Genomic DNA, 19,254 nt, shown 5'->3' with positions numbered 1-19,254 from the left:
ACTTCCCAGCTCCGAACCTCTTCTATGTTGAAAATTTGGTTAAGATTGTTCGAGTGGTTTAAGTGTGAGGAAGTCAAAAGACAGTCACTTTTGTTTTTATTTTTTTAACATATATCTCACCCTTCCCTGCTTCTACTTTATACCGTAAAACTGAAATAAAGAATACGTCCCAGCCCCGAACCCTAGCTATGTTGAAATGTTGATCGAGATCGGCCGGATGGTTCAAGACTTATTGAAATGTTTTCATTTACTTCTATTTCCCCTCCTCTCCTATCCGCCCCTAACCTCTACCGTCAAAATGTAATGACAAAAGGCTTCCAAGGTTCGAATCTCATCAATATTGAAAATTTGCTTCAAAGCGATTGGGTAGTTCAAGAGTTATTAGCTCACGAACAAAGTCACTTTTAATTTTATATATATTGATTTTTGTATATCTCCCTCTCCTCCCTCAACCCTAAGTTCTACCGTAAAACGAAAAACTAAAATCATCCCCAGGGCAGAACTGCATCTACTTAAAAAAATTTATTGTATTTTCTCTCCTCAGGTACACGGTACTGAAATGAGAATGCTAGTGTTCGAAAGGCGGATTTTATGCTAAAGCTGATTGAATAAAAATAGACTCAAAATATATTATCGGAGAAAATTGCGAAATCGGCTAGAGCATCTAAACTATTTTTGTTCAAACCATTCTCCGTACTTCATTCTCTACACAATGAAACAATTTTCTGTACCTTTCACATGTTCATGTCATGTACCTGAGAGGAGATACTCGCGATAAACGAGGATACTTTTTTTCATTCACGTTTTTCCAACTTTGGGCTATAATTTCCCACGTAAGGTTCATAATAGGAAAATGTGGTTGGTACAGTTGGGAACACCACTTTATACCGAAAAAAACGAGGCATGAGTCATGATCCTGCAATAAATAGTCTGGACTCAATATCTGCTTACTGAAAATCTAAAATTTACCGAAAAACTGGAAGTCTCAAAAGTGATAAATCATGTAATTGCGAGAACTTCTTGTAATTACAGTTATAAAACTAATACGGTAATGCTATAAAAGAAAACGAAAGCAACAATTGTTTTAAATACAAGTTTATGGGCATACCATTTGAAAGCCATGGTACCATTTCAACGCCAGCTCCATTCTGAAGAGAATGCGGTATGAACCATGATAATAGGATAAATAGTAACGATTCACTAGCTGCTTGACTGAAAGTCTAAAAAATTCCCCCAAAACCCAGATATTCGTATTTCTAACTAATGCCTAAGTATTAAGCAAAACGAGTAGCTTACCTGAGATGGTTCATCCATAACAACAGTATTCCCATCCTCTTCACACGACCCAACCTGTCGAGAACAATCTGAACGACTCTGATCCAATACTAAATCAATCGGCGGTAACAAAACTTCTATATTCTCATCATCGTTGTTCTGGAAGGAAACAACGAGAAAATTAAATAATGAATAACAAGGTAACAAACTCTCCAAAGAGACCAAACATAGTGTTAAATAAAATCTATTGTTTAGGACAATCATTCTAACGCAACGTAGTACGATGCTAGGGCTAGGAAAGGCTCTCAAGGGAAATAAAAAGCCATGAATAGTTAAGGCAGTTTAGACAGAAACATACTAACTGTGTTGGAGGTAAATTTTGATCAGTATTTCTACGAATCGATAAACAAAACCTCCGCAATATTTTCTTTCCTTTCAGGATGAATTTTAGTTATATTTGATACTGGAACATTAGCAGAGTGTTTACTATCCACTGTAAAAATTCAATTATTTGAAGTATTAAACAATAATGTTTCTGAATATACTTTGTATCGTGAGGAACCATATGCTAAAATCTTCATGTGACTTATAATGGTATTGTTAATTGATGGCTTCTGAATTGAAATTATCTTTATGGTAATCTCAATTAAGCAAAAAAGAAAAGTGAATCGATTTTCCTGTGGTTAACAACGTGTTTGAGTTTCACTTACAGACTTGAAAACTAATGCACGAAAAGTAAGAGATCTATGACCTATATTTTATAATCGTTTTCAAGAATTGAACAAACTTGAATTAGAATGCATTTTTTTCTTTTCATTAATACCGAATATAAACAAGGATTATGTACTGTATGGTTTCCAACCAAATTTAATGATTTCAAATATTACGAGATGATAAAAATAAGTTTAAAAATAATGGTACTGCCTATGAATTATGAAAACATCTAAAATTAAAAGAATTCAATATTACAGCATTAACAGGTTGGGTTTATATACAGGGTGTTTCTAAACAACACCGACAATTTTGGAAGGTGATTCCTGACACCAAGATAAGAAAAGAAGTATAGACCAACGTGGGTGCATAAATGCTTTCTTTCCTAATTATAGGCTGTCGAAAACAAGAAAAAATCAAATTTAAATGTCCATAGCTCCAAAACTATGGGACCTACCGTAGCTGGGTGAAGAGTTCACTTAGGAACTAGTATGTGCCCTATCCAAATATCCTTGCTTTAGAATCCTGTGGTACTTTCGCAACAAAATTTGTAGACGGAGTTTCGCTACGGCCACATAATTTGAAGTCTGTAAAAATTGTTGCGGAAGTACCACAGGAATTTAAAACATAGGTAATTTTAGGTCACATACTAGTATCTAAGTAAAGTCTTAACCCGACTACACTAGGTTCATAGTATTGGAGCTATGACGTTTAAAGTTTATTTTTTCATATTTTCGGTAGCCTATAACTCCGAAAGGGAGCATTTGTGCACCCAGGATGGTCTAAACTTTTTGTTTTGTTTTGGTGTCAGGAATCACCTTCCAAATTTGTAGGTGTTGTATTGAAACAAACTATATATGTGAAAAGACGTACATATTCAAATAGTATTCTCTCCAATAAAATTTATAAATTCGGATAATATATTCTATCTATAAATTGATCAAATACATAATATGCAATTAGGTTCCCTTTATCATAAAATTTATGTTGAAACATTGAAACGCTAGTATAATGCTACATTCATAAGCACCAGGAAACTTGCCACACTAACTTTTATAATAATAAGACAATTCAATTGTTTGTGCTTTATCTCGGACTTTTCAATGTCTTGTATGTTAGATCAAAATTCCCAGTTTTATTTTAATGTCTTGTTTATAGACAATTATTGTGTTAATTTTTAAACATGAATTGTGCTTGAATATTTTTGCATTAAATACGTGTGTAAATATATTCCATTCTGATTTGTATTTACATATAGAAACAAATTATAGATTTATGACACACAATAATACATATCCCTTCCTCAATTTGCGGAGCTACATTTGGATTTAAACGGCATCAGAAGTGTCACTCCTTATCTTATCGACCAGGAAAACAATGGATTCGATAGTAATATGGGTCATTTCAATTATTTTTAAATGTCTCTTCGCTCTCCACCTTTAAGTTACACTGTCAAGCTTATATGACAAAAAACATCTCAGGTTTAAACTTCATCTAAGTTGTATGCCAGTACCATAAGTTCTATCGTAAAAGTGAATAGATTAATACCATTCCAGGCGCAAACCTTATCTATGTTGAAAATTTGATCGAGATCGGTTTGGTGATTTAATTGTGATGAAGTCACAAAGACATTTAGTTTCTTCTTTATTTCTTACATGAACCTCCCACACCTTCTACCCTTCGCTGCACCGTCACGGTTAAGTGACAAAAATTATCCCAGGACCAAACGTCATCTATGTTCAAAATTTGATTAAGATGGTTGGGTGATTCAAGAGTAAAGTTTTATTTATTCTTATATATAAATGTCCCTTTTCCTTCCCCTAGGTTCTACCGTGAAAGTGAACATATATATATATTATATAAATCTTACCAAGCCCAAACATCATCAATGTTGAAAATTTGATCGAGGTCGGTCAGGTGGTTCAAGAGTTGTCAAGTTTTATTTATTTTTATAGATCTCTCTCCTCCCCCCTAAGATCTACCGTAAAAGTGATAGGATTTTAAAAAAACTTCCCAGCTCCGAACCTCTTCTATGTTGAAAATATGGTTAAGATTGTTCGAGTGGTTTAAATGTGAGGAAGTCACAAAGACAGTTACTTTTATTTTTATTTTTGTAACATATATATCTCACCCTTCCCTGCTTCTACGTTATACCGTAAAACTGAAATAAAGAATACGTCCCAGCCCCGAACCCTAGCTATGTTGAAATGTTGATCGAGATCGGCCGGATGGTTCAAGACTTATTGAAATGTTTTCATTTACTTCTATTTCCCCTCCTCTCCTATCCGCCCCTAACCTCTACCGTCAAAATGTAATGACAAAAGGCTTCCAAGGTTCGAATCTCATCAATATTGAAAATTTGCTTCAAAGCGATTGGGTAGTTCAAGAGTTATTAGCTCACGAACAAAGTCACTTTTAATTTTATATATATTGATTTTTGTATATCTCCCTCTCCTCCTTCAACCCTAAGTTCTACCGGAAAACGAAAAGCTAAAATCATCCCCAGGGCAGAACTGCATCTACTTAAAAAAAATTTATTGTATTTTCTCTCCTCAGGTACACGGTACTGAAATGAGAATGCTAGTGTTCGAAAGGCGGATTTTATGCTAAAGCTGATTGAATAAAAATAGACTCAAAATATATTATCGGAGAAAATTGCGAAATCGGCTAGAGCATCTAAACTATTTTTGTTCAGACCATTCTCCGTACTTCATTCTCTACACAATGAAACAATTTTCTGTACCTTTCACATGTTCATGTCATGTACCTGAGAGGAGATACTCGCGATAAACGAGGATACTTTTTTTCATTCACGTTTTTCCAACTTTGGGCTATAATTTCCCACATAAGGTACATAATAGGAAAATTTGGTTGGTAGAGTTGGGAACACCTCTTTATTCGAAAAAAAAAACGAGGCATGAGTCAAGATCCTGCAATAAATGGTCTCGACGCAATAGCTGCTTCACTGAAAATCTAAAATTTACCGAAAAACTGGAAGTCTCAAAAGTGTTAAATCATGTAATTGCGAGAACTTCTTGTAATTACAGTTATAAAACTAATACGGTAATGCTATAAAAGAAAACGAAAGCAACAATTGTTTTAAATACAAGTTTATGGGCATACCATTTGAAAGCAATGGTACCATTTCAACGCCAGCTCCATTCTGAAGAGAATGCGGTATGAACCATGATCCTAGGATAAATAGTAACGATGCACTAGCTGCTTGACTGAAAGTCTAAAAAATTCCCCCAAAACCCAGACATTCGTATTTCTAACTAATGCGTAAGTATTAAGCAAAACGAGTAGCTTACCTGAGATGGTTCATCCATAACAACAGTATTCCCATCCTCTTCACACGACCCAACCTGTCGAGAACAATCTGAACGACTCTGATCCAATACTAAATCAATCGGCGGTAACAAAACTTCTATATTCTCATCATCGTTGTTCTGGAAGGAAACAACGAGAAAATTAAATAATGAATAACAAGGTAACAAGCTCTCCAAAGAGACCAAACATAGTATTAAATAAAATCTATTATTTAGGACAATCATTCTAACGCAACGTAGTACGATGCTAGGGCTAGGAAAGGCCCTCAAGGGAAATAAAAAGCCATGAATAGTTAAGGCAGTTTAGACAGAAACATACTAACTGTGTTGGAAGTAAATTTTGATCAGTATTTCTACGAATCGATAAACAAAACCTCCGCAATATTTTCTTTCCTTTCAGGATGAATTTTAGTTATATTTGATACTGGAACATTAGCAGAGTGTTTACTATCCACTGTAAAAATTCAATTATTTGAAGTATTAAACGATAATGTTTCTGAATATACTTTGTATCGTGAGGAACCATATGCTAAAATCTTCATGTGACTTATAATGGTATTGTTAATTGATGGCTTCTGAATTGAAATTATCTTTATGGTAATCTCAATTAAGCAAAAAAGAAAAGTGAATCGATTTTCCTGTGGTTAACAACGTGTTTGAGTTTCACTTACAGACTTGAAAACTAATCCACGAAAAGTAAGAGATCTATGACCTATATTTTATAATCGTTTTCAAGAATTGAACAAACTTGAATTAGAATGCATTTTTTTCTTTTCATTAATACCGAATATAAACAAGGATTATGTACTGTATGGTTTCCAACCAAATTTAATGATTTCAAATATTACGAGATGATAAAAATAAGTTTAAAATAATGGTACCGCCTATGAATTATGAAAACATCTAAAATTAAAAGAATTCAATATTACAGCATTAACAGGTTGGGTTTATATACAGGGTCTTTCAAAACAACACCGACAATTTTGGAAGGTGATTCCTGACACCAAGATAAGAAAAGAAGTATAGACCAACGTGGGTGCATAAATGCTTTCTTTCCTAATTATAAGCTTTCCAAATTTAAATGTCCATAGCTCCAAAACTATGTTAACTACCGTAGCCGGGTGAAGACTTGCCCTATCCAAATGTCCTTGCTTTAGAATCATGTGCTAATTTTGCAACAATTTTTATAGAGAGAGTTTTTCTACGTTCATATAATTTGAAGTCTATAAACATTGTTGCGGAAGTATCACAGAATTCTGAAACATAGATATTTTTGGTCACATACTAGTTCCTAAGTAAAGTCTTGACCCGACTACGTTAGGTCCATAGTAGTAGAACTATGAACGTTTATAATTCATTTTTTTCATGTTTTCGGCAGCCTATAACTCCGAAAGGGAGCATTTGTGCACCCTGGATGGTCTATACTTTTTGTTTTATTTTGGTGTCAGGAATCGCCTTCCAAACTTGTCGGTGTTGTATTGAAACACCCTGTATTTGTGAATAGACGTACATATTCAAATAGTATTCTCTCCAATAAAATTTATAAAATCGGATAATATATTCTATCTATAAATTGATCAAATACATAATATGCAATTAGGTTGCCTTTAGCATAAAATTTATGTTGAAACATTGAAACGCTAGTATAATGATACATTCATAAGCACCAGGAAACTTACCACACTAACTTTTATAATAATAAGACAATTCAATTGCTTGTGCTTTATCTCGCACATTTCAATGTCTTGTATGTTAGATCAATATTCCCAGTTTTATTTTAATGTCTTGTTTATAGGCAATTAGTGTATTAGTATTTAAACATGAATTGTGCTTAAATATTTTTGCATTAAATACGTGTGTAAATATATTCCATTCTGATTTGTATTTACATATAGAAACAAATTATAGATTTATGACACACAACAATATGGTTAATGTTCTATGATGTTCTTGACTTGCCTGCTAGCACTGTTTCGCAAACTCCAAACTGTTTGTTATGTTACTTGTGGGCTGCTATGATAACGGTATAAGTTTAGGGTAGCATTTGTTGCATGAAAACAACTAATATCGGTATATCTTATTGATTAAAAATAACGTAATTTTACTGAAAATGTAAACATGTAATTGGAAATTCCAAATGTGATCAATCGCAAAATGTGTCGAGTTTACCCATGTACTTCCTTTTCATCTCAATTTCTAATAGTAAGGTTAACATAGTAATGTTAAATGCAGTGAAAATTAACTGAATAATGATAAAGTTTGTTCATGAGGTTTGGTGTTTTGGGCGGTTTTCCCAAACACAACAAAACCAATTTTGCTCACATTGAAGAAAGTTATTAATCTGGCAATATTGCATAATTCATATATACTGAATGATTCTACTAGTATTAGTTTATCCACTTCAGTCCATATGTGCACATATGTGCACCTCTGGGCTTTATTTATTTATTTATTTATTTATTTATTTTTTTTTGCTTCTATTCTGAGGCCAGCGTCATAGTAGAAACTGCTCTGTAACTTTTGAGTACCCCCCACTTGTGTTTATTACTTATCTTGTTCATTAGATGGCATCAACAATCATCGTTTTTCAAGCGATAGTTACAAAAAAATGTAGACTGCTTAGTACCAGGACTGAAGAGGTTACTTTTTCCCCTTTCTTTTTTGTCGAACGATTTTCCAAAATTTACTCAAGTGAATTTGTTAATATTTAATATATATTCTTACAATAGATGACCATTATATATGGCATAAATCACTTCTTACAAAGTACATTCACAAAGTGTCCCCTAGGGATTCGTGTAAAATTCATTCAGATGCAAAGTTCTCCGAGGCCTAATGTGTATTGTACTATTTAAAGCGGCCCGTATCGGTAATTTGCATATTTATGAGTCTTCATATAGCCAGAATTCAGTCATACACTGCTATAACGCTCGGACGCAAAATTGCTTTTAGTTTTTTTAATGTAACAAATGAATGTGAGCATTTGCTAAACAAATTGGATCAAGTACTGCTTCTATGACACATGCTATCACTCCGGCCGCCATCTTGGATACGCCATACTGGATTCAACTTTCGTTTTTTTTTTTTCAGATGAGAATTGGTGCAAATGATACATCAAATTGATATACAATTTTCTCAGAAATACATTGTTGTAGTGTGTTTTACCGTAGCTTGTACCATTTGAAAAGTATTTCATGTTAAATATCAGGCTTTTAACGAATATTGAACCAAATATAAAGTTGTGTTGTGGCCCCATGTGTATCTGAAATCATTTACGTGATTTATCGTTCACGAAATATTTTCAGAAAGTATATATATACAGATGTCTTGTCCTCTAGATATGTATATATATATAGAAATTTGAAGCTTAAAATATACAAAACGGTAATCATGCCTGTTGTTTTGTATGGCTGCGAAACATGGTCACTTACTCTGAGGGAAGAACATAGACTGAAAGTATTTGAGAACAAGATCCTGAGACGAATATTCGGACCCAAGAGGAACGGGAATGGGGAATGGCGGAAACTTCATAACGAGGAACTACATAATTTATATGGTTTACCCAACATTGTTAGGGTCGTGAAGTCTAGGAGGCTTAGGTGGGCGGGTCATGTAGCTAGAATGGAAGAAAGTAGAAACGCTTTCAAAGTCTTGACAGGAAGACCAATCGGAAAACGACCATTAGGAAGACCTAGGCGCAGATGGGAGGACAATATTAAGATGGATCTCGCAGAGATTGGAATACAAAGTAGAAACTGGATGCAGTTAGCTAAGGATAGAAGTCTGTGGAGAGCTTTTGTGAACGCGGCATTGAACCTCCGGGTTCCATAGGCCATAGAGTTAGTTAGTTAGTTAGTTAGTTATATACAGACACACAGATGGAAATGGTATGTCTACCCAAATCTGCTCATATCTGCATTTACATTATGAATTTTGAAAGTAATTCAATACTTCGTTGTTCTAATATAAAATGGAAGTGATAACAATCACTCACAGAAATGTAAAAAGATTACAACACCAATATTGTCGAGTTTGTTTATACCTACAGTCAAGGGTAAAAGTGGACCTGAAAATGTACGGGGAGGCATGACATCACACCGTCCTCCGTGTCTATCTTTATCCATTATAATATTTTTCGGAAGTGGGGGAACGCCATAGACATTTTTTGGCAGTGGGCGGACGACTTTCCCCAGCGTTTCCCCTCACTTTTATCCCTGCCTATAGTATATTTCCAGTTACATGTTTTTTTTTTCATTTTTTAACATCAAAAACGTAATCGTAAGCAATGTCTGCAATTTTTATTCGCGAAATGCCTAGAGGGATTTAACGTACAATACCTTCCGAACTGTACAAGCTACGGAAAAATTAACTACACCAGTGAATTTCGAGAAAATTGTACATAAATTCGATGTATCACTTGCACTCATTTCCGTTTGAAAAGCAGAAAGTTGAATCTCATATGGCGGATGTAAGGTGGCGGCCGGGTTGGGTTACATGTACCAGAGAAGCATATACTCGTATTCATGTTCAGTTTTATCTACAGAAAATGAAAGCAATGTCGTGTCCGAGCAATATAGTAGTGTATGATTGAATTCCGGATATATGAAGGCCCATAAATATGCAAATTGCAAGCATGGGCCGCTAAAATTAGAACTATACATGTTAGGCCTTAGAGAAGTTTGCATTTGAATCAATTTTACACGAATCCCGAGGGGACACTTCGCGAATGTGTCTAGTAATGACTCGACCCCTGCCAAGCAAGATATTGGTGGATAATATCGTATCCGTGAATTTTCCCGGAGTAGTTTCATATAATCTCCTTTCTAATTCCACCAGTACTTACAAAAATAATTACTTACCTAAATCGTTGACACCTTTAGCAGATAGATGATACTTATGGAATACTTGACTGAAATATTTCTATTTGATTTTTCAAGGATGTAATCTGAATACTTTTCATCATATGTGGAGTAATTTGCTCCTGATCTAGTCCTTCCAAGAAAATACTGCTCTTATGTGTACCATTAGAACAGTAAATGGATTTTCTTTCATGTACAAAATAATGTACAAATATTTAGAATGCTGTAAAATAGAACCATACGTAATATCGTAGGTCGGTGCTTGCAGCTGTATGTAGCCGGCATTTCTCCCTGGCGTCAACACCTCTTTTAGTAACATTATACAATTAAAAGATTTGACAGTTTTATTTGTGTTTACACTTCCGATATTTTTTTCTTGGTGCATAGTGCTAGTTAGAATTGCATTATGATGCCTTTATATCTTTTACACGCCGTTGACAAGAATAACGTTCAAAACAAAACAAAATTTACTTGAATGAACAGTCCTGTTTGTCACGATCAGCATTTAAGATGGAATTTAACTAACTAACTCTATGGCCTATGGAATCCGGAGATTCAATGCCGCGTTCACAAAAGCTCTCCACTGACTTCTATCCTTAGCTAACTGCATCCAGTTTCTTCTATGTATTCCAATCTCAGCGAGATCCACCTTAATATTGTCCTCCCATCTGCGACTAGGACTTCCTAATGGTCGTTTTCCGATTGGTCTTCCTGTCAAGACTTTGAAAGCGTTTCTACTTTCTTCCATTCTAGGTACATGAGCCGCCCACCTAAGCCTCCTAGACTTCACGACCCTAACAATGTTGGGTAAACCATATAAACTATGTAGTTCCTCGTTATGAAGTTTCCGCCATTCCCCATTCCCGTTCCTCTTGGGTCCGAATATTCGTCTCAGGATCTTGTTCTCAAATACTTTCAGTCTATGTTCTTCCCTCAGAGTAAGTGACCATGTTTCGCAGCCATACAGAACAACAGGCATTATTATCGTTTTGTATATTTTAAGCTTCAAATTCCTCGACAGAATTCGCAACGACAAGAGATTTTGAACCGAATAGTAACACGAATTCCCTGCTTTTAGTCGACATTTAATTTCTTCGTGAATATGATTTTCCTCTGTTAATATTGATCCTAGATATTTGAAACTATCCACTTTATCAAAAGTATTATCTAATATTTTAACGCATCCATAATTTGCTGTATTCCGGTCCCGACGTACTTCCATGTATTTAGTTTTCTCTGCATTTACTTCTAAACCCATGTCCCTGCAAGCGTTTAATAAGATCTCTGCATTTCTTTCTATTGTTCTACTATCATCCCCTATTAAATTTACATCATCAGCATATGCCATAATCTGGTGAATACCGTTCAACTGTAGGCCCTGGTTGCCATCTTTGATTTTCCTTATAGCGTATTCCAGAACGAAGTTAAATAATAATGGCGACAACGCATCTCCTTGTTTCAGGCCATTTTCGACGTGAAAGCTCGTGGACAAAAATGTTCCGACCCGGACTTTACTTTGGGATTCATTTAAACATATCTTAATTAATCTAATTAGCTTTCTCGGTATTCCAAGTTCTGTAAGAACGTTGTATAATGTTTCTCTCCTAACCGAGTCGTACGCCTTTCTAAAATCAATAAATAGTTGATGTACCGGGGTATTGTATTGCCACTTTTTTCCGAGTATTTGGCGAATGGTAAATATTTGGTCGATAGTTGATCGATTTCGTCTAAATCCGCACTGATAATCTCCAATAATTCCATCTGCGTTATGGGGTCAGTCTTGTTAACAGAATGTTTGAAAGGATTTTATAGGATGTTGACAGAAGAGAAATGCCTCGATAATTATTACAGTCAGTTTAATTATTTAAGATGGAATATCAGGTGTTTTTTATTTCATAGTTGAAAGATTTGTAGCACGTTTACCGAACAGAAGTTTCAATATGTCCTAAGAAGCGAACCACCTGTTCAGTGGTTGTTTTTAATTTAAAGTACAGAACTATGTGACATTCTTTTCTTACAATACTTGTATTTGATTATATGTATATTGGTTGGAGGAGGTTCTCCTGGCTGTCGTGCAAGATATATATCTGCATTCCTAAGCACAACTTGTATCAATATCACACAAGTAATATATTTATTTTTCAAATTCTGCAGGTTTGCGGGATACGTACTTGATAAACTGCACATTTCATGAAAATTCACAAGATGTTCGTCTATCGTTAGCTTATGTCTATGAGGATGTTCCAAGTTACTTGCTTACAAAAATGAATTTTTCCGAAATGGAGATAATATTTCAGTAATAGTCTTCACTCGTTCGGTTCTGCGCACGAATCATTCTCCCGATATTTATATATCGGTTGGCTGAGAATTGTTGCACGATATGTTGGATCAGGAAATTAGCTCAACCCGAGATCACAAGATATCACATAATAGTCGCATTTCAATTTTATAACAATAGCAACAAAAGTCTTCAATTCGTCTTTGGGAGTTTTCTTTAATGTTTTTCCTTTCTCGAGCGTAACCTTTTCTTCTTTAAGATTTTTGCGCAGCGCTACCTAATCCATTTTTTTTGTAATAACAAGCATTATAGATGTTTAGAATAGCACAGAAAACAACGCCAGGGGTTCACAAAAGTTCGATATATCATAGAAATAAGTTAAAATAAAGAGAAGATAAACAGAAAAATATATGGTTATAGTTAAATTTGACTGATTACGTCTTGGAATGGTTAAATTATTTTACGAACGTGCCTTGTAGGGTTATAACAGAAAAAGAAAAAAAAACAACTACTGCGACTGTCCAAACTTTACCTAATCAATAAACCATCCCCTGTCAGTTCAGAACATAATTCACTATGGCATATTATGGAATCAACAGCAACAAGTTGTTAATAATTTCACAGTTCACAACCTTGTGTTGCATGAAGTTATTTGTTAGTCATCAGATAGTAGTTGTCGTGGTGAGTGGACGTGCTTATTAAGAGCTCCCGTGTGTAGTCGATAGTGAAGTGAAGATGGATGTGTCGCTCATGACTTGGAGAGCCCGTATCGGCCTATTCGGACTGTGTTGGAGATCAAACAACCAATCAACAAAATGCCAGGCAAGTAAGTCGTACTATGTGTATGGTATATTTCTATTTACATTACTATTAATGATAAATATGGAATCCAATCTACCAAAAGGAGCGAACTGGCTGAAATGAAAGAGATACTAAACAGTGTGCGTATTTCCAACGAATCAATTTTAAAGCAAATCACTCAACTAAACGAAACAGTGAATAATTTAGTGCTAAATAAAGCACTGTGTGCTAAAAAACAAGTGACAAATATTGAAAGTGAACTTGCAAGTGCAAAATCACAAATTCAAGAACTACATAAGTACTCTGACTTCCCACAAGATAAGTTAGATGACCTGGAGAACCGTTCGACAAGACAAAATTTAATCATACATGGATTGCCAGAAGAAGAAGGAGAAAGTTGAGAAACAACGCGTGAGAAGCTAAAGAATTTGCTCCGGTCAAGGCTCGAAATTCAAGTCGCAGATAACACCATACAACTGCACACAGAACTGGTAGGAAAATTCCTGGAAAATGTCGACCAATAGTGTGTAAGTTCTTGTGTGACATTAAGAAGGAAGAAACGTTAAGCGCTAGTTAAGAACTTCGTGGTTCTGAGGTATTTATATCTCAGGATTATTCATATGCTGTGAGGAATGAAAGACGTAAGCTTCTGGTAGAATATGTCATTCATGTCCACGCACCGGTAGGGTTTGGAATTCGTCTACAGCCTTCATGCACACAAGGGACCAGACTTCTATGGAATATTTTCTGCTTCTCAAAGGTTTCACTCATGGATATAGCAAAATAGTCCACACTGTCATTCAAACAAGTGAATTCTTTGCACATCCTGAAATATTTGCTTCTAGTGATGATTTCTGACCCCAGCAGTGAAATAAGGACATTAGCTTGGACACAGATCAAGGAAACTTGTGCAAAGATGCAGAGAAAACCGAAAAAGATTCGTGCATTTGTTGTTCCCCGGTTAAGATTTGAAGCGGACTGCTACCACAAAATGACCGACTGGTTTTCGACCGATGTAACAGAGCCTCCCATTACCAGGTCGTTATCAGATACAGAAATAGAGGACAATATTCGAACCTGCGCGATGGTAGACGAATCTGCAGTGATGTTTCCTTGCTATATGCAAGCCGTCTAGCGAACTATAAAATTAGTGACAGAAGCAGCATCCAAAGCCTATGGTTTCAAGAATATAGAGACGACAATTAAGGCGGCACTAGAATCGAGAAAACAAATGAATCAAATTTGAATCGAAGGACTTAACTCTCTAAAAATTACAACTAAAAGCTATATTGATAGACAGAGACACGCCTAGTTACGCTGCGCGTGTGAGTGGAGCTCTTAGTGCAGCCACGTTCTCGTCGTGAGCTCAGGGTTGTTTTGCGTTGGTTCTGAACGCAAAACGAGCAGAGAGCTGCAAAAATTAGGGTATTCTAAAAACACGTCCTAATGTCAATGAAACTAAACTTATGCTCTGAACATTTCTTGACTTCTATTATAAACAGCCAGAAGCCGCCACAGTCGACGATTCTATAGACTTAAGCGCGTTGTAGTATTACCAAAATCTTAAATTTTCAAGGTGGATGCGGCAGGGTATTGGGTGGTCCGAAATGTTCCAAATTTTTTGTGCAAATTCTATGCCAAGGGTAGCAAATTTTGCGCACTACCCATTTTCAAATTTTTTTAAAAAAACTTTTCGACCTACCCTAATTTTGACGTGTTCATGATCATTCACATGCGGTGAGGTGAAGAAGACAGGCAGTGAGACTTGATTAAAGAACAATATAATCAATTTAAATAAGTAGATTTGCAAAAATTGTTTTATTCACTAATTTCAACAATGTGTGTTATCATTAGGGCTCATTGTAGCTAATAAAGAACATATGTTTCCTTCCATTAGTATGGAGTGGAGTAACGAACAATTAAAATAGCGTAATACAGATTATATAATCGTACACGCTTCTTAGCAATACTGTCACACATTATAGTCACGAACATAAGCCATTTGATGTGGTGTTTCAATTCTGTCAAAGTAGTCTCAAATGAAGCCACACACTTATTCCGATGAGGTACCCTAGGAATTATTAAACACTACAATTCTCGGAGGAGTCATTTTTACTCCTTCTCAGTAAACTTTTAATTACAATTTTTTTTCTATGCAAGCAGCGATAAAAATTTTCAGTGATGCAAGTGACGATAAAAAGCTTCCCGTGTCTTTTAATCATTTTCACTTTCATATATGATGAAAAAAATGCATTTCTATAACTAAATATTTAGGCGTAATTTTGCCACATTTAGCTTCAAATACTCACTGGAGTAATGTTTCCTCCTTTCACAATTACAATAAGAATATCTGTTGAAACAATTGATGTTGATCGGATTTTATAAGAGCTGCCATAATGATCTAAAGCAATGTCACAGGCTGCAATGCTTCACTGGTAAAGAGCTCACCTACAGCTCATGGAGTCCTTGGTTCGATCCTAGAACACGGATGGAGTAAGTTGTGTAGCAAATAGATACCGTGAGCATGAGTCCCGTTTTCTTCTACTTACCGTCATCTCATTAACATCGTTTACGTTAGCCTCGTGCATAACTTGGGACATTAAACTAAAAGGAAATAAATAAGCTTACGTGCATTCAAAAATACATATCATGCCTGGCTCTTCTACTGAGTGCATTGTACTTGTTCTTTGATCATCCGATACTGGAACATGGAATTACACAATGAGTGAAGCAAAACAACAGTTGCAGCCTAATGGGGCGTTTACACTTAGTCGATTTGCGTTCGATTCAGTTGAATTAACGTCACTTTCAACTTAATCGACCGTGTAAACGGGACTTCAACTTAATCGCTTGTTGATCGAAGGCGACTAATCGACTGGCAACTGAATTGAAAGACGTTCTATTTTCTGTGGTTGAAATAATTGAACACATCCATCGATCTGATTCGGCCTAGTTGCTTCGATTTAGTGGCAAATGCAGCGAGTCGATTTAGTCGTGCGACTAAATCGACCAGGTGTAAACGCCCCATAACTTTACAAAAGATTGAAATATTCAACAGAATTTTACATGCACGTGATGCATTCGGTAAATACTTAGCTCCAGTACAAAGCTTATAGACTGATCTTTGGGTCAAATAACAATATAACCTAAAATCAGTTAAGAGATATTCTTCGGTAGGCCTACCTAGGAAATAAAAAAAAATTTCAATGTTATGTTTAATTAATAATTGAAATATTAAAAACGAAACTTTTGTATATGAGTGTACATTTCATCAGTGTTATACGGAAGAACATAACGTTAGACGTCATAAAACAAACAACTTTCAAAGAAAAAACCCACAACAAAAATAAGTAACAAGGACTGCTTACGTACAAGTTGTTTGTCACTCTCTCAGACCAGTATAAAAGCTTAAAATTTTGGAACTATTTATCTTTCAATCTTCATCATTCTTTGTCTTCGCTACTCCGTCTTTGAAGCTTCGACGAAGATGGTCAACATCGAGCTGAGAGAGAGACCTCCGTTGTGTGTAAGTTATTTACCTTTTGAATAATTCAAGTCTCTTAGAAGAAGTAATTTCTTCAGGCAGTCTCCTGCTATGGCCTCAAGTATAACAGCTCTTAAAGCTAAATTCATCATTTGTTAATGAATTAATATTGTAATATTTGCAGACCTTTGAGCTCACTTAATATTTGATTTGATAATATCACGTCTGCACATTTGTAATAGATGATATAGAAATCTCTTGTAATAAACATATACATTGAATTCTCTTCTTCCATATACTACCAAGGTTCATAATCGATAGATAGGCATTTTTTTAAATTAAACATGGCTTTCCCTAGCGAACAATAGGGACTAATCATTCAAAAGGCGTATTAGCATTTGCTATGCCGATAATAAGAGGCCTACATTATGAAAATACTTCTTCATGAGCATTGAAATACTACATGTATACATATCTCTGCATGTCTTAATGGTTTCTGGCTTACATTTCTATTTGGGCTTTAAAACTTAGTGCAAGAAATATTTACAAAATGGCTCGCAGACAGCACAACAATAATACATCGTCCAGTACTCCTTCTGTCACTTTCCCTACGTTTATAGATACCTTTTCAAATTCTGACGGTCAAGACGCGGAAACATTCATACAGAATTTTGAAAGATTTTCCTTATTACATAAATTGAATGAAGACACCCAGAAACAGGTCTTCAAACTTTCGTTGACACAGTTTCCAGCGCTTTGGCTTAATAGAAATGAACAGTATTTAAGTTTGTCGTGGTCTGCATTGAAGGACAAATTCTTGGAACAGTTTTCTCCCTCCTCTTCTTCCCTCGAGGCTACACTCTTATTTCAGAAACGACAACAAAACAAAGATGAGAAGCTCCTTCCGTTTCTATATGAGAAGTATGATCTGTCTCAGCGCATTTCTCCCCCTATGCCTTTCAAATCGTTTTTGCTGCAAACGATCATATCCCTTCAACCACGTTTTGTACCACTCTTTGCTCAACATCAATTTGATAACTTTTCGCAATTAATAGCAAAAGCACAAATAATAGAAAATTCTGATGCATTGTTAAGATATAGAACTGAGCAGGAAAACAAACATGTAAAATTCCATGATTCTGCTACCTCCACTCCCTCCCCTTCTCTTTCGTCCGAAGAACAGTTAAACAAGATTTCAAAACAGCTCGAGGCGTTACAAGTAAGTTTAGCCATGCGAGATGAAGCAACACAGGTCATTGCAACTGTTTCAAAACAACAACTTGAAGAAAATAAGCAAAATCAGTATCAAAAGAAATCCAGACGTGCTTCTCCTCACAGGTATAATAATAAACAAAACGGTGAAACTAAACAAGCTTCTTCTCAAGGTAATAATAAGAAGAAAAATAGGTTTTCAAATGGCAAGCAAAATTCTAGACGATTTTATGAACAGTATTATGCTGTTCCCCCTTTTCCGTATAACATGCCACCATTTGGGCAGCCTTATGGCTCTTTCTTTCCCCACAACGCCTTTCCAGCTTTAGAATATGCACCAATGCCAAAAAACGGGGATCAATAGGGGCTGGGCACCCTGCATTTTTTTGGTTTCCAACCCCGCAATTAAATCAAACTATACCAATATATTCATTTCAGAATTTTAGGCCGAATAATTTCTTGCATGGAAATTCAAAATTAAATCCGGAAGCTCCATCCTTTATACCATCTGCAAATACACACTTGCAAACAACTTCTCAGAGTGCAAACACTCTGCAAGTTAAGCATTCATTTGACTTGCCGTTCAAGTCGAATTCCAGTCAAGGGTTTCATGATAACATTTCTCCGTTACAGATTCATTCTATTACTAGTAGTACGAACTATGAAAATGTTAAGCGTACAATTGGTACTCAATATGAATCACATGCCGTTCCTCACCATACCGTTCCGCCTACTCAAACAAATACTAAAGTAACAGTGCCTTTGATATTCAAGAATCAACTTCCTTATGTAACTGGTTCCATTTTAGACCAGCAATATAACTTCTTACTAGACACAGGTGCTATGACGTCACTAATCCATTACTCTTTGGTACCGCGAAATTGCAAGATATTTCAATTAGCTACTAAAGTTTATGGCATAAGTTCGACACCTTTACACTTGACAAAAGCAGCCTATATTCCCATAGTTATATCTGGTAAAACTTTTCAGGTTTTATTCCGTATTTCACCTATCGCCAACATTCCCATTCTACTTTCCAATAAATTCCTAACTAATCATGAGGCTAACATTTCGTACCAAGCTAACACGATCACTCTTACCCATTATAGGGACACACACAGATTTCCCCGGGAAAGTGATAAAGAAACCTCATTGTCAGCTAAAGTCAGTAGAAATTGTAGATTTAACTTCTATGTTCGACAAGGCACGGCGATACCCCCTAATTCAATAAGATATGTACCCCTCACTCTTGACACTCCAGTTTCCAACACGGAATTTATCATTCAAAATCCTATAATAAAGAAT

At 35.5% G+C, this 19,254-nt stretch overlaps 1 protein-coding gene across 1 annotated transcript in view; it reads right to left on the bottom strand.

Annotated features, from left to right (window-relative positions):
• LOC145683519 (uncharacterized) overlaps window positions 1-19,254 on the bottom strand; it is a 375,576-nt gene that overhangs the window by 143,295 nt on the left and 213,027 nt on the right. Inside the window, exons 15-16 of the mRNA XM_081754860.1 lie at window positions 5,298-5,435; window positions 1,297-1,434 (exon numbers count right to left, since the gene is read on the bottom strand). Of these exons, the coding sequence (XP_081610986.1) occupies window positions 1,297-1,434; window positions 5,298-5,435 (276 nt within the window). The remainder of the gene's footprint in view (window positions 1-1,296; window positions 1,435-5,297; window positions 5,436-19,254) is intronic.

Source organism: Thermobia domestica, chromosome 4 (assembly GCF_964235325.1).
Source record: "Thermobia domestica chromosome 4, izTheDome1.hap1.1, whole genome shotgun sequence".
Classification (NCBI taxonomy): Eukaryota; Metazoa; Arthropoda; class Insecta; order Zygentoma; family Lepismatidae; genus Thermobia; species Thermobia domestica.
Note: the sequence above shows the minus strand (reverse complement) of the source record. Positions and strands in the feature narration are given on the sequence as shown.